This window comes from Coregonus lavaretus (genome assembly GCF_964263955.1).
Source record: "Coregonus lavaretus genome assembly, chromosome: 11".
Classification (NCBI taxonomy): Eukaryota; Metazoa; Chordata; class Actinopteri; order Salmoniformes; family Salmonidae; genus Coregonus; species Coregonus lavaretus.
In genome coordinates this window covers 50,921,725-50,935,161 of record NC_139998.1, presented here as the reverse complement: position 1 = coordinate 50,935,161, position 13,437 = coordinate 50,921,725, and the positions used below count along the sequence as shown (strand labels likewise).

The 13,437-nt window shown below is 44.3% G+C and overlaps 1 protein-coding gene across 2 annotated transcripts; it reads right to left on the bottom strand.

Moving 5' to 3' along the window:
* Nucleotides 1-958: 958 nt before the first annotated feature.
* On the bottom strand, nucleotides 959-13,352 carry dmap1 (DNA methyltransferase 1 associated protein 1). 2 transcript variants are annotated; one of them, XM_084171143.1, is made up of 11 exons: nucleotides 13,244-13,352; nucleotides 12,716-12,822; nucleotides 12,417-12,508; nucleotides 9,999-10,194; nucleotides 9,663-9,821; nucleotides 7,493-7,660; nucleotides 6,299-6,484; nucleotides 6,100-6,171; nucleotides 4,847-4,919; nucleotides 2,317-2,630; nucleotides 959-1,979 (listed from the first exon to the last, which is right to left on the bottom strand). In XM_084171143.1, the coding sequence occupies exons 2-11, from the start codon at nucleotides 12,809-12,811 to the stop codon at nucleotides 1,920-1,922; spliced, it is 1,416 nt and encodes a 471-aa protein (XP_084027269.1). In that variant the 5' UTR covers nucleotides 12,812-12,822; nucleotides 13,244-13,352; the 3' UTR covers nucleotides 959-1,919. The 2 variants fall into 2 exon arrangements, with proteins under 2 accessions (XP_084027269.1, XP_084027268.1); XM_084171142.1 differs by having other exon boundaries at nucleotides 9,999-10,197; nucleotides 13,244-13,333.
* Nucleotides 13,353-13,437: the final 85 nt, after the last annotated feature.

Genomic DNA, 13,437 nt, shown 5'->3' with positions numbered 1-13,437 from the left:
CATCGCCCCCAACGTGCTAGGTCTATTTCCGGTGTTAGACCTGTCGCTCCCCAAGGAGCATTGGCCATCGAAGACTCCTCTTCATCACACTCCGTTGTGGGCCGTCTTCTCAATCTCGTTCATCCCTATTTTTTAGGACAGTTTGCCGGGTGATTTGAGGTGTTAGCCCTGTAGGCTCGGCCCTAATTGATGTGTTCTCTGTCACGTGGAGCTTCATGGAAAATGGTCCAGGAACAAAGGACAATGCCCAAGGACTAGTCAGCCCTTCCCCCACCAAGGAGCTAAAATGTATCTCTCTGTTATGGTATTCAGAGGACTGACTATTGTAATCGAATAATGCTATAGTATCCATGTTTGGTATCTATGTGAATCTTGTTCACTGAGGATAACTCTGATGCTATCTATATGGATGTATGATCTCTGTGGTTACTTGTATATGTACAGGGTGAACTCTGAATTACTCTATTATTAAAATAGGTTTTATTGCCTTTCAGGAATTCTGTCTTATTTACATTGGTGTCATCCCCCACACAAGCTCTTAGATGCTGTGACACCCTGTGGAGACTGGACCTTGGTGGTCAGGTTACTCTGTAAACTTGGTATCATTGGTCAAAGGTGGTTGGTTTTGGGTTGAAAGGTTACACCTTCAGATGTTATAAATGTAATTAAATACCTTTTGTTCTCTCTCTTAACCTGTATCCTGCCCATGGAGGAAGGTTGTATGAGTAATTCTAATTTCCTAGGCTTCAAGGCCTCTGGCCTGGTAAGCATCTCCTTGTTAATGCTTTGTCCTGTAAGTTAACCTCAGGATCTATATGCCTAGAATGATGCCTTGTTAATGCTTTATAACTTAAGATTTATGCCTTATGTGAATCCATTCATTGTACAATGTTAATTAAATATCTGCCTTTGATATAGACAATTCTCAGACCAATTATTGCGAGTCAACTCATTGCCTAATGCTTGCTTGTATATTTTAATTATCTTTATGGAGTCAGATAAACATTTGAATAGGCTAATTGCTTCATCTCATTACAAGTTGCATGTGAGGTTTATATACTGTATATACATGTTAAATATTACTGCCCACTACAGCCCTATCGTTCAGGGCAGAGTTTCCCTGGGGATTTTGGAGGGGTTAGAATGATTATAGCATGAGTTAAATACAGGTACTATGCTAGCCATGAGATATTAGCACACAAGACCATTTGAAAAAACAAAGATGTTTATTGAATGGGTAATGGAGCAGATTGCTTTCCTCTCTTTTCAGACAGTGAGGACAGCAGTCCATCTTAGCCTGATCAAACTCTCCCATAAACTAAATCTGTTGACTCATCTGAGTAAGGAAGTGTCACTTTGACAGCAATGACAGGGCGAGCCGCCACTAAGAAGTAACACAAAACTACACAGCCCAGGTAACAAAACAGCATGATGAGAAACAAAAAAAAACTGTGGCCAGTCCCCCCCTCCCCCTTTTGATGGGCCTACCCCAATCTCAAAGACGTTGCTCTCCCCATGGCTCAATTAGCTCACTCTGGCTATTTACAATTTATCTGGCCTCATCTCGGCCTGGGCGAAGGAGGGGAGGGAGGGGAGTAATGAAATGGAATGTCAGTCGTTGTCTCATGATAGGCTGGGAGGGTGAGGTCCATCGGCTGTAAAGGGGATGTAGGGGTGTTGGCGGGGGGGTATTATTCCTGTGTATCAGTCGTATTTAGGGGTGGGGGGGGGGGGGGGGACAAGGCTTGGTTGTTTGTTATTTGTCAGAGGGGTTTATGTGATGGATGACTCCCCCCCCCCCCTCTCCTCTCTCCAGCCTTCTGTTCCGTGGGCCACTCGACCGAGGCCAGGGTGGCTGTGACCTCATCCACTCTCCTCTCCTACACAGTCCCATAAAACACCAAGGCTTGACGTCCACGTTACGGCTTCTTCACCTTCTTGATGGACGAGGAGCTGGATGCGGATTCTCTGCGTTTACGCTGGAAAGACACAAAGAAATGCACCAAAGGCTGTCAGCCATTGGTCCAGAACATATATAAGCCTGCCTAATTTCACATGCAACTATGAGAGAATACTAAGGACTGTGCCCATTGCAACATTTCCTAAATGTATTCTCTTTGACAAGTTTTATTCAGCTAACTCCTGTTAGACAGCAGGGTCTTATTCATTAGGATACACTATCAAAACGTATTGCAACGGACAACAAAAACAGGCATTTCTTATTGGACAAGTTCAGGTAGTCCCTCCCGTGTCAGTCTGTTTAATTCCGTTTGGTACCTAATGGTTTGTGTGAGTGGGGTGGACTGAGATACTTACTGAGTTGGGGGTGAGCGGAGCTCCCACCACGTCGATGATCTGCTCCTTGGCCTCGCCCTTGATGTCGTCTGGGCCGGGCCAGGCGGGCACCTCGGGGCCCCCAGGGGCTTCTAGTCCTCCTCCTCCTGGGGGCCCGACGGGGACCCCCCCTCCTCCTCCTCCAGCCTTCAGCAGGGCCTCGTAACGGTGGCGTAGCATCTGTTGTTCGTACTCACAGTTACCGTGGGCCTGCTTCAGCTCATAGACCAGCACCAGGTCACTGCGCAGCTCATTGAACATCTGGACTATCTCCTCCGTGGGCATAGGGTTCAGGTCTACACAGAGAGAGCAGGGTAGGGAAAGAGGATTTACACACACCACTTTATGAGGCCCTGGTGAAGGTTGTGTGGAACCACAATGCATTGGCAGTAACTAAATGGTTTGCCTTGTTTTACTTAACCTACATGGACAAATCAACTTAAAGGCTTTTTAAATCCAACTACCTAGACAGAGTGCCTTGGTCTGTGTTTGCTCTATTCAGATTGGAATGGTAGATGTTATTACCAGACCTGGGTTTAAATACTGAACAAAAATATTAAAACGCAACATGTAGCTCAGGCCTCAACATGTAGCTCAGTTGGTAGAGCATGGCGCTTGCAACGCCAGGGTTGTGGGTTCGATTCCCACGGGGGGCCAGTATGAAAAATGTATGCACTCACTAACTGTAAGTCACTCTGGATAAGAACATCTGCTAAATGACAAATGTAAAGTGTTGGTCCCACATTTCATAAAATATATAAAATAAATAAGAAATAAAAGATTGCATACAGTTTTCATACGCACAAAAAGCTTATTTCTCTCAAATGTTGGTAACAAATTTGTTTACATCCCTGTTAGTGAGCATTTCTCCTTTACCAATATAATCCATCCACCTGACAGGTGTGGCATATCAAGAAGCGGATTAAACAGTATGATCATTACACAGGTGCACCTTGAGCTGGGGATAAGAAAAGGCCACTTGAAGGATCGTGCTGACTGCAGGAATGTCCACCAGAGCTGTTGCCAGATAATTGAAATGTTAATTTCTCTACCATAAGCCGACTCCAACGTCATTTTTGAATTTGGCAGTACGTCCAACTGGCCTCAATCGCAGACCACGCCAGCCCAGGACCTCCACATCCAGCTTCTTCACCAGTGGGATCATCTGAGACCAGCCACCCGGACAGCTGATGAAACTGTGGGTTTGCACAACCAAAGAATTTCTGCACAAACTGTCAGAAACCGTCTCAGGGAAGCTCATCTACGTGCTCGTCATCCTCACCAGGGTCTTGACCTGACTGCAGTTCGTCATCGTCGTAACCGACTTCAGTGGGAAAATGCTCACCTTTGATGGCCACTGGCATGCTGGAAAAGTCTGCTCTTCACGGATTAATCCTGGTTTCAATTGTACCGGGCGAGCAGTTTGCTGATGTCAACGTTGTGAACAGAGTGCCCCATGGTGGCGGTGGGGTTATGGTATGGGCAGGCATAAGCTATGGACAACGAACACAATTTGATTTTATCGATGGCCATTTGAATGCACAGAGATACCGTGACGAGATCCTGAGGCCCATTGTCGTGCCATTCATCCGCCGCCATCACCTTATGTTTCAGCATGATGCACGGCCCCATGTTGCAAGAATCTGTACACAATTCCTGGAAGCTGAAAATGTCCCAGTTCTTCCATGTCCTGCATACTCACCAGACATGCTCTGGATCGACGTGTACGACAGCGTGTTCCAGTTCGCGCCAATATCCAGCAACTTCGCACAGCCATTGAAGAAGAGTGGGACAACATTCCAAAGGCCACAATCAACAACTTGATCAACTCTATGCAAAGGAGATGTGTCGTGCTCCATGAAGCAAATGGTTGTCATACCAGATTCTGACTGGTTTTCTGATCAACGCCCCTACCTTTTTTTAAAGGTATCTGTGACAAACAGATGCATATCTGTATTCCTAGTCATGTGAAATCCATAGATTAGGGCCTAATGAATTTATTTCAATTGACTGATTTCCTTATCTGAACAATAACTCAGTAAAATCATTGAAATTGTTGCATATTGCGTTTATATTTTTGTTTAGTGTATTTAGGTATTTCAATTACTTTGAAAGTCATTTGGAAGTAAGTATTTCAATATTATTTATTTGAAGAAAATACACTGTTTTTGGAAATACACTTAGAAAGTATTTGCATGTATTTGAAAATACTCAAATACACTGACTCAAACACACTCCCATGCTTTTAACCCAGGCCGGTTTGGTATTTGAAATAATGTATTTGGAAATAACTATTTGAAAATACTTTCAAATACTTCTAACAGAAGTAGTTGAATTGGGCCACATTATTTGAAAATACTCTAATACACAGAAAGTATTTCAATAACAAATAATACACATATATTTGAACCCAGGTCTGGTTGTTACTATAGTGTTTGTGTGAGTCAGAGAGTGCCTTGGTTTGCTTTTTGTAACATTTATGCTGGTAGGTATTATGACTAACTGAACTCACCCACTTCCCTCTCTGTCAGGATCTGGTCAATGGCCTTGATCTTCTTCTGGCCTACCGAGCTCGGCAGCTTCATCTGTAACACACACGCACAGAAAATAATACGTCAGGGTGAATGGCGATAAACGTCCTCACCTCTGACGGTTCATTCGTTTGAAATGCACTTCAGCGGGGCCAATCAAAATGTCTTCATCTGCCCGAGTCTGACAGATTATCTGTGGAGCACTCCACTCCTTTACCCCCAATTCATTTTCCATAGAGAGCAACAGCTCCCCATCAGCCATGGAGATGAATAAGCACCCTCTGGTACGTCTTATAGGCACCCTCTGGTACGTCTTATAGGCACCCTCTGGTACGTCTTATAGGCACCCTCTGGTACGTCTTATAGGCACCCTCTGGTACGTCTTATAGGCACCCTCTGGTACGTCTTATAGGCACCCTCTGGTACGTCTTATAGGCACCCTCTGGTACGTCTTATAGGCACCCTCTGGTACGTCTTATAGGCACCCTCTGGTACGTCTTATAGATATTAGCGTGCCGCTAAATGGCATAAATCATGGTTTTGCTAATGAGAGCAAGGGCTGTGTCCCAAATGTCCCCCTATTCACTAGGGCTGGGAATTGCCAGGGACCTCACAATATGATATTATCACCATACTTAGGTGCTGATACGATATGTATTGCGATTCTATATGTATTGCGATTCGATACTGCGATTTTATTGCGATTCGATGTCCCCAAACACATTGTTCACTATATGTCTGCTGCAGCGAGACAAGAGAGCGCATGAGAAAACAAGTTTTGATCAGTCATGGAAAAAAAAAGTTCTGAAAACATGTTGGCTCACTATTTAAAAAGAAGATGGAGAACAAACTATAGGATGAAAAATACCGGAGTTTTGGCGCAGGTACAGCCGACTAGCGCTAGCTAACGCTATCTAGCAAAAAATCTCAAACGTATTTATATTGTCCAAAAATAAAATTGCGATATATAACGGTGTCGATTTTTTTACCCCATCACTACTATTTACTATGTAGTGCACTACTTTTTAGTAGTGCACTACATTGGGAATAGGGTGCCATTTGAGGGACAGAGCCAGGTCAAACCATGAGCATACATCACATGCTACAGTATGAGACCATACTAGACCAGTAAGTGATCCTTTTAAAATGAAGGGGGAACCATCTAAGCAAACCCATATACAATTCCTATACAGATAATGTGTGACTGATAGTTGTAGTGTATGGCCATGCTTACTCTCTGGCTGCGTAGCGTGACTCCAGCTGATTTGAAGTCAGGGAATTTGATGCCTGCCGTCTCAGGAACAGTCTGGTTGTGGACAGACAGGGAGACAGCAGAGGTGAGCACAGAGACAAGACAAACTAACAAGCAGGGTGGCATCAGGTTCCTTATTAAGAGATTGGGCGAAAGGGAGAGTGTTTTTGTGTGTGTATACCGGTTTCTCCATCTCTCGTTTCAGCGGGAGCTTCTTCTTGGTGGCCTTGCGCTCGGCGCGTCTCATCTCTGTGTTGGTGTCTGCTGCTGTGATGAGCTTCTGCAGGTCCTGGGCCTTCTTCTCACGATCCTTTTTCCTGCTCTCCATCTTCCGCAGCTCCTGCATCAGATACTCCTCTTCTGCCACCTTCAGGGCAAAACGGGGAAGTGCAATGTGAGCGCCGGATTAAAACAGCAGAATGCATTCCCAATTATATAATGGTCTCTGACCTCTGGACATACATTAAATACCTTCACAGCTTGATAGATGCAAATCTACCTATATCACCTGGTCTGTTTCTACTAGGAAATACTTCTAACATTGTATTGTATTCGAATGAAATTGTTCATGTGTGCCCTAACTGCCACCAAAAAGGCAATTAAAAAAGTGGTTTGATCCAAATACTTCTATAAAAATGTATTGAAGAACATACTTTCTGGACGTTATTTTTCTGGCTAAGCTGCATGGCGCAGCTACAAAAACTAGTGGGCTGGTCAAATGACATGTCCACCATCAAACACCTGGGTTAGGTACTGTAGCATCTTTAACTCCTGTTTCAACCCCCACTTCTTGCTCATGTTTTGTTGCTGTGGTAATCATGTGACTGCTATCTCGTTTGATTGGCACTGATAAAAACAACCCCCCCAACATTTTTTAAATTAAAATTAAATAATGTAGGCCTATGCCATATAGCCGTCCTTCTGTCCAAATCGACTTACAATAGTGAGTGTATACTGTCTTAGGTTATGCGATCCCAGTGAGAATCGAACCCACGACCCTGCCGAACTCCGTCCAGGAGTTAGACACCAGATACATCATAGGAATCGAAGGCTGAAAGTAATTGCACCTTAAAGGGATAGTGTGAGATTTTGGCAATTAAGCCCTTTTTCTACTTTAACCCAGAGTCAGACGACCTCATGCTAACCATGAAATTGCTAAGTAGCGTTCGCGCAGTAGCTGTACCCTTAGACTTCCAGTATTTGCGCTAACGCTAGTTAGCAATGGCTCGCAAATCTACTTTCAACTTCCTTCAAACTGCACGCAGAGACATAAAATGGGAACCATGATTTCTTCTGACTCTGGGTAAGTAGAAAACAATTATCTTGCACTATCCCACACTAACAGTGGAATTGTCTTTGGGGCGGTGCTGCTAACCTGATCAGGCGTGCGGTTGAATAATCTCTCCAGCTGCTCTTTCCTGCGCCTCTCGTGACCCGCGTCAAATACGTACATCTTGGGCTCTGTCCCCGTTGCAGCGCGGACCTTGGTCAGCTTACCGCAAATGTTGTAGTAACGTTCCTTCAGGTCCTCTGTTGACCGTTTCTGAAAGCACACATAGAGAAATGTTTCCAGCACGTACAATTATCATGGGAAGACATATTTCACGATGAAGTATCACAATCAAATATTTGCCTCTAAAAAAATCCAATATTCCAATCTAAATGTTTTGAAATATTTGATTCCTTTTCTGGATTCTGATTTGTGGATTCAAATGATGTACAGTGTATTCGGAAAGTATTCAGACCCCTTGACTTTTTCCAAATGTTGTTACGTTACAGCCTTATTCTAAAATGGATGGGAAAAAAATTGTAATCCTCATCAATCTACACACAATACCCCGTAATGACAAAGCGAAAACAGGTTTTAGAAATGTTTGCACATTTATTAAAAATAAAAAACAGAAATACCTTATTTACATAAGTATTCAGACCCTTTGCTATGAGACTCGAAATTGATCTCAGGTGCATCCTGTTTCCATTGATTCTCCTTGGAGTCCACCTGCGGTAAATTCAATTGATAAGGTCCCACAGTTGACAGTGCATGTCAGAGCAAAAACCAAGCCATGAGGTCGAAGGAATTGTCCGTAGAGCTCCGAGGTAGGATTGTGTCAAGGCACAGATCTGGGGAAGGGTACCAAAATATTTCTGCAGCATTGAAGGTCCCCAAGAACACAGTGGCCTCCATCATTCTTAAATGGAAGAAGTTTGGAACCACCAAGACTCTTCCTAGAGCTGGCCGCCCGGCCAAACTGAGCAATCGGGGGAGAAGGGCCTTGGTCAGGGAGGTGACCAAGAACCCGATGGTCATTCTGACAGAGCTCTACAGTTCCTCTGTTGAGATGGGAGAACCTTCCAGAAGGACAACCATCTCTGCACCACTCCACCAATCAGGCCTTTATGGTAGAGTGGCCAGACGGAAGCCACTCCTCAGTAAAAGGCACCTAAAGACCAGGCTCTGTCATGGCCGGCCGCGACCAGGAGACCCATGGGGCGGCGCACAATTGGCCCAGCGTCGTCCAGGGTAGGGGAGGGAATGGCCGGCAGGGATGTAGCTCAGTTGGTAGAGCATGGCGTTTGCAACGCCAGGGTTGTGGGTTCGATTCCCACGGGGGGCCAGCATAAAAAAATTAAAAAATAAAATAATAATAATGTATGCACTCGCTAACTGTAAGTCGCTCTGGATAAGAGCGTCTGCTAAATGACTAAAATGTAAATGTAAGACTCTCAGACCATGAGAAACAAGATTCTCTGGTCTGATGAAACCAAGATTTAACTCTTTGGCATGAATTTCAAGTGTCACGTCTGGAGGAAACCTGGCACCATCCCTACGGTGAAGCATGGTGGTGGCAGCATCATGCTGTGGGGATGTTTTTCAGCGGCTGGGACTGAGAGACTAGTCAGGATCGAGGCAAAGATGAACGGAGCAAAGTACAGAGAGATCCTTGACGCAAACCTGCTCCAGAGAGCTCAGGACCTCAGACTGGGGCGAAGGTTTACCTTCCAACAGGACAACAACCCTAAGCACACAGCCAAGACAACGCAGGAGTGGCTTCGGGACAAGTCTCTGAATGTCCTTGAGTAGCCCAGCCAGAGCCCGGACTTGAATCCGATCTACCATCTCTGGAGAGACCTGAAAATAGCTGTGCAGCAACGCTCCCCATCCAACCTGACAGAGCTTGAGAGGATCTGCAAAGAATGGGAGAAACTCCCCAAATACAGGTGTGCAAAGCTTGTAGCGTCATACCCAAGAAGACTTGAGGCTGTAATCGGTGCCAAAGGTGCTTCAACAATTAAAGGGTCTGAATACTTATATAAATGTTATTTTTCCATTTTTTAAAATTAGCAACCATTTATAAAAACCTGTTTTTTGCTTTGTCATTATGGGGTATTGTGTGTAGATTGAGAGGGGGAAAAAACAATTTAATCAATTTTAGAATAAGGCTGTAACCAAATGAAATGTGGAAAAAGTCAAGGGGTGTGAATCCTTTCCAAAGGCACTGTATGTAGGATGTGTGTGTAATGTCAGACATAGATAGCCTCCTCACTCTGTATTGCTGATGGTCGTAGCGGTCGTGGACGACGATGAAGCGCAGGTCAAAGCGCTTGCACAGGTCAAACAGGTGGTCCGTCTCCGCCTTGGTCCAGCCGTCGTCATGGAGATACATCTGGTACTCCTGCTCCGAGTACACTGGCACCTGCACTGCCTAGAGTGGGGGAGACGGAGAAAGATTTTTGCAATTGCATTGGCAATGAAGCCCCTTTGAATTGAAAGAGAGCGAGACGGGTGGTCACAGAGAGAGAGAGACCAACAGTGATATAGAGAACAATGAAGAGATAAAAACAATGACTGACAACGGAGAGAGAAACCATTATCTCATTACCTTGTTGAAGCGGGCAAAGGGGTAGTCCTTGCCTTCCTCTGCCATGCGTCTCCAGTGGTGGAAGACGGCTCCGTCTCGGCGGGCTGGGTTGGTGAAGGGCATCCATTTCCAGGGTCGAACCCGCTTACAGCCCAACTTGGCTTTAACTGTCCGGTAGCCCTGAGTGGTGTCACTGGGCAGCAGGGGGGGAGCATCTCTGCTGAGAGACAGGTGGTGGTCAGAATACTAATTCAATGACACGCCCTATTAACGCAGCGATAAAGAAATTAAATTACAAGTAAATACAATTTTATGTGAGATCAGTGTTCAAGTAAATCAAATCTTATTGGTCACACACATACAGTCAAAGGTTTGGACACACCTACTCATTCAAGGGTTTTTCTTTTTACTATTTTCTACACTGTAGAATAATAGTGAAGACATCAAAACTATGAAATTACACATATGGAATCACGTAGTAACCAAAAAAGTGTTAAACAAATCAAATGTTATTTTAAATTTGAGATTCTTCAAATAGCCACCCTTTGCCTTGATGGCAGCTTTGCACACTCTTGGCATTCTCTCAACCAGCTTCACCTGGAATGCTTTTCCAACAGTCTTGAAGGAGTTCCCATATACGCTTAGCACTTGTTGGCTGCTTTTCCTTCACTCTGCTGTCCGACTCATACCAAACCATCTCAAATGGGTCGAGGTCGGGTAATTGTGGAGGCCAGGTCATCTGATGCAACACTCCATCACTCTCCTTCTTGGTAAAATAGCCCTTAAACAGCCTGGAGGTGTGTTAGATCGTCCCACTAAGCCCAAACCAGATGGGATGGCGTATCGCTGCAGAATGCTGTGAGAGCCATGCTGGTTAAGTGTGCCTTGAATTCTAAATTAATCACAGACAGTGTCACCAGCAAAGCACCCCCACACCATAACACCTCCTCCTCCATACTTTACGGTGGGAACTACACATGTGGAGATCATCCGTTCACCCTCACCACGTCTCACGGCGGTTGGAACCAAAAATCGCCAATTTGGACTCCAGACCCAAGGACAGATTTCCACCGGTCTAATGTCCATTGCTCGTGTTTCTTGGCCCAAGCAGGTCTCTTCTTCTTATTGGTGTCCTTTAGTAGTGGTTTCTTTGCTGCAATTCTACCATGAAGGCCTGATTCACACAGTCCCCTCTGAACAGTTTATGTTGAGATGTGTCTGTGACTTGAACTCCGTGAACCATTTATTTGGGCTGCAATGTCTGAAGCTGGTAACTCTAATGAACTTATCCTCTGCAGCAGAGGTAACTCTGGGTCTTCCATTCCTGCGGTGGTCCTCATGAGAGCCAGTTTCATCATAGCACTTGATGGTTTTTGCGACTGCACTTGAAGAAACTTTCAAAGTTCTTGAAATGTTCCGTATTGACTGACCTTCATGTCTTAAAGTAATGATGGCCTGTCATTTCTCTTTGCTTATTTGAGCTGTTCTTGCCATAATATGGACTTGGGTCTTTTACCAAATAGGGTTATCTTCTGTATACCTTGTCACAACACAACTGATTGGCTCAAATGCATTAAGAAGGAAATAAATTCCACAAATTAACTTTTAACAAGGCACACCTGTTAATTGAAATGCATTCCAGGTGACTTCCTCATGAAGCTGGTTGAGAGAATGCCAAGCGTGTGCAAAGCCGTCATCAAGGCAAATGGTGGCTATTTGAAGAATCTCAAATATAAAATATATTTTGATTTGTTTAACACTTTTTTGGTTACTACATGATTCCATATGTTTTTTTTCATAGTTTTGATGTCTTCAATATTATTCTACAATGTAGAAAATAGTAAAAATAAAGAAAAACCCTTGAATGAGTAGGTGTGTCCAAACTTTTGACTGGTACTGTGCGTGTGTATAGTTTGCTATGTGTTTGTGATTCCCCTGCTTGGTGCAGAGACAATAGTCCCCTGTAGCTCAGTTGGTAGAGCATGGCGCTTGCAACGCCAGGGTTGTGGGTTCGTTTCCCACAGGGGGGCCAGTATGAAAATGTATGCACTCACTAACTGTAAGTCGCTCTGGATAAGAGCGTCTGCTAAATGACTAAAATGTAAAATGTACAGAATATCAAACAATTCAATGGTGAACATGGTGCACCCATGTGCTATCACAAAGGAGAAGTGGTAGAAAAGGGTAATGGGTTTACTAGAGTGTATCCGCTTGAGAGTGTGTCCAAACTTTTGAATGGTAGTGTATTTAGCAGATGTTACTGCGGGTGTAGCAAAATGCTTGTCTTCCTAGCTCCAACAGTGCAATTCACAACCATACACACACACACACACACATCTAAAAGTAAAAGAATGGAGTATTATGGAGGCTATAGTTAATACTCAGCCCAAGAGGCAGGGCAGCCAGACAGAGGGAGTTTGGGTCAAACAGGGTTCCTACTTTTTGTCTGAGTAGAGCAGGGCATACACCTCTCTGTGCATCCCCTCTGGTCTCTTGAAGGTCAACGTTTCGGTCGTTTTCTTGGCCTTTTTCTGTAATGGGGGGATTAAAGGTGAGTGTGCATGCAGATCATCACCTGTGCAATTTAGATGTAAACTATAGACTGTCAGTTGATAGGCTTGTGCTAATGAAACTCAACAATGGACAGTTGGACACAAAGTTGTTCCACACAAGCCACTCTCACAAACCATCAACAGACAGGTCCTCAGCAGGTTGTGAGCAGAGGGCATCATTCTTACCTTCTCTGAGTTGATGAAATCCTTCTTACTGATCGGCCCATCATTGTCCCCTCCGGCCAACTCCAGAATATCTCTCACATCGGCACCAGCTGCCATGATGACGTGTACTGTAAAGAAGAGTTACTCTGTAATTGTGTCAAAGGTATATGTCATCACCTAATAGCTCACATAACTAGCAAGTTACTTACCGTACTTTCTTGGCTAGACATGGCAAGCAAGTAAGCAATGTAGCTAGCTAGCTAGCTAATCTCTTTTCAGAGGCTAGTACTCGGTCTTTGCAGAAAGCCAACTTTAGCGGTCTATAATTTATGGATTAATTAGCTAGTTAACATGTGTATTTAAAGAAGATAGCTGTATTTTGTGTATATAATTTAGCTAGTTAATGCGTCGCTCACGTTGACTAGCTAGCGCTTTCCAGCAAATAGGTTAAGCTAGCTACCTAGCCGGCGTTAGCAAATGTTGCAGCGCTAAAGCCCAGCAGGGACATATCTATTTATTGAATACTTCATTTTCAACGTAACGGTTTACCTTTTTGGTGAATCCACGCGTCTGTTTTTGTCTTTTTTGAGCAAATAATCTGTGAAAGTAGAAGAATTGGCTAGCTAGCTGACCGGCTAACAACAAGCTTGCGTTCAGTGGAAACCGGAAGTAATCCTTCTTCGCCAGTAAAGCCACTTCTGTAGTAAGTTTGTCGCCACTTACTGATGTGGAGGGGGTGAACT

What these genes read in the sequence shown, in the direction of transcription:
- dmap1 (XM_084171142.1), bottom strand. Translation starts at nt 12,811, where the DNA reads ATGGCAGCTGGTGCCGATGTGAGAGATATTCTGGAGTTGGCCGGAGGG. An exon ending in ACGACCATCAGCAATACAGA is followed by an intron (nt 7,661 to 9,662) that starts GTGAGGAGGCTA and finishes GTGTGCTTTCAG; the next exon opens with AAACGGTCAACAGAGGACCT. An exon ending in CTCCGCTCACCCCCAACTCA is followed by an intron (nt 1,980 to 2,316) that starts GTAAGTATCTCA and finishes GTGTCTTTCCAG; the next exon opens with CGTAAACGCAGAGAATCCGC.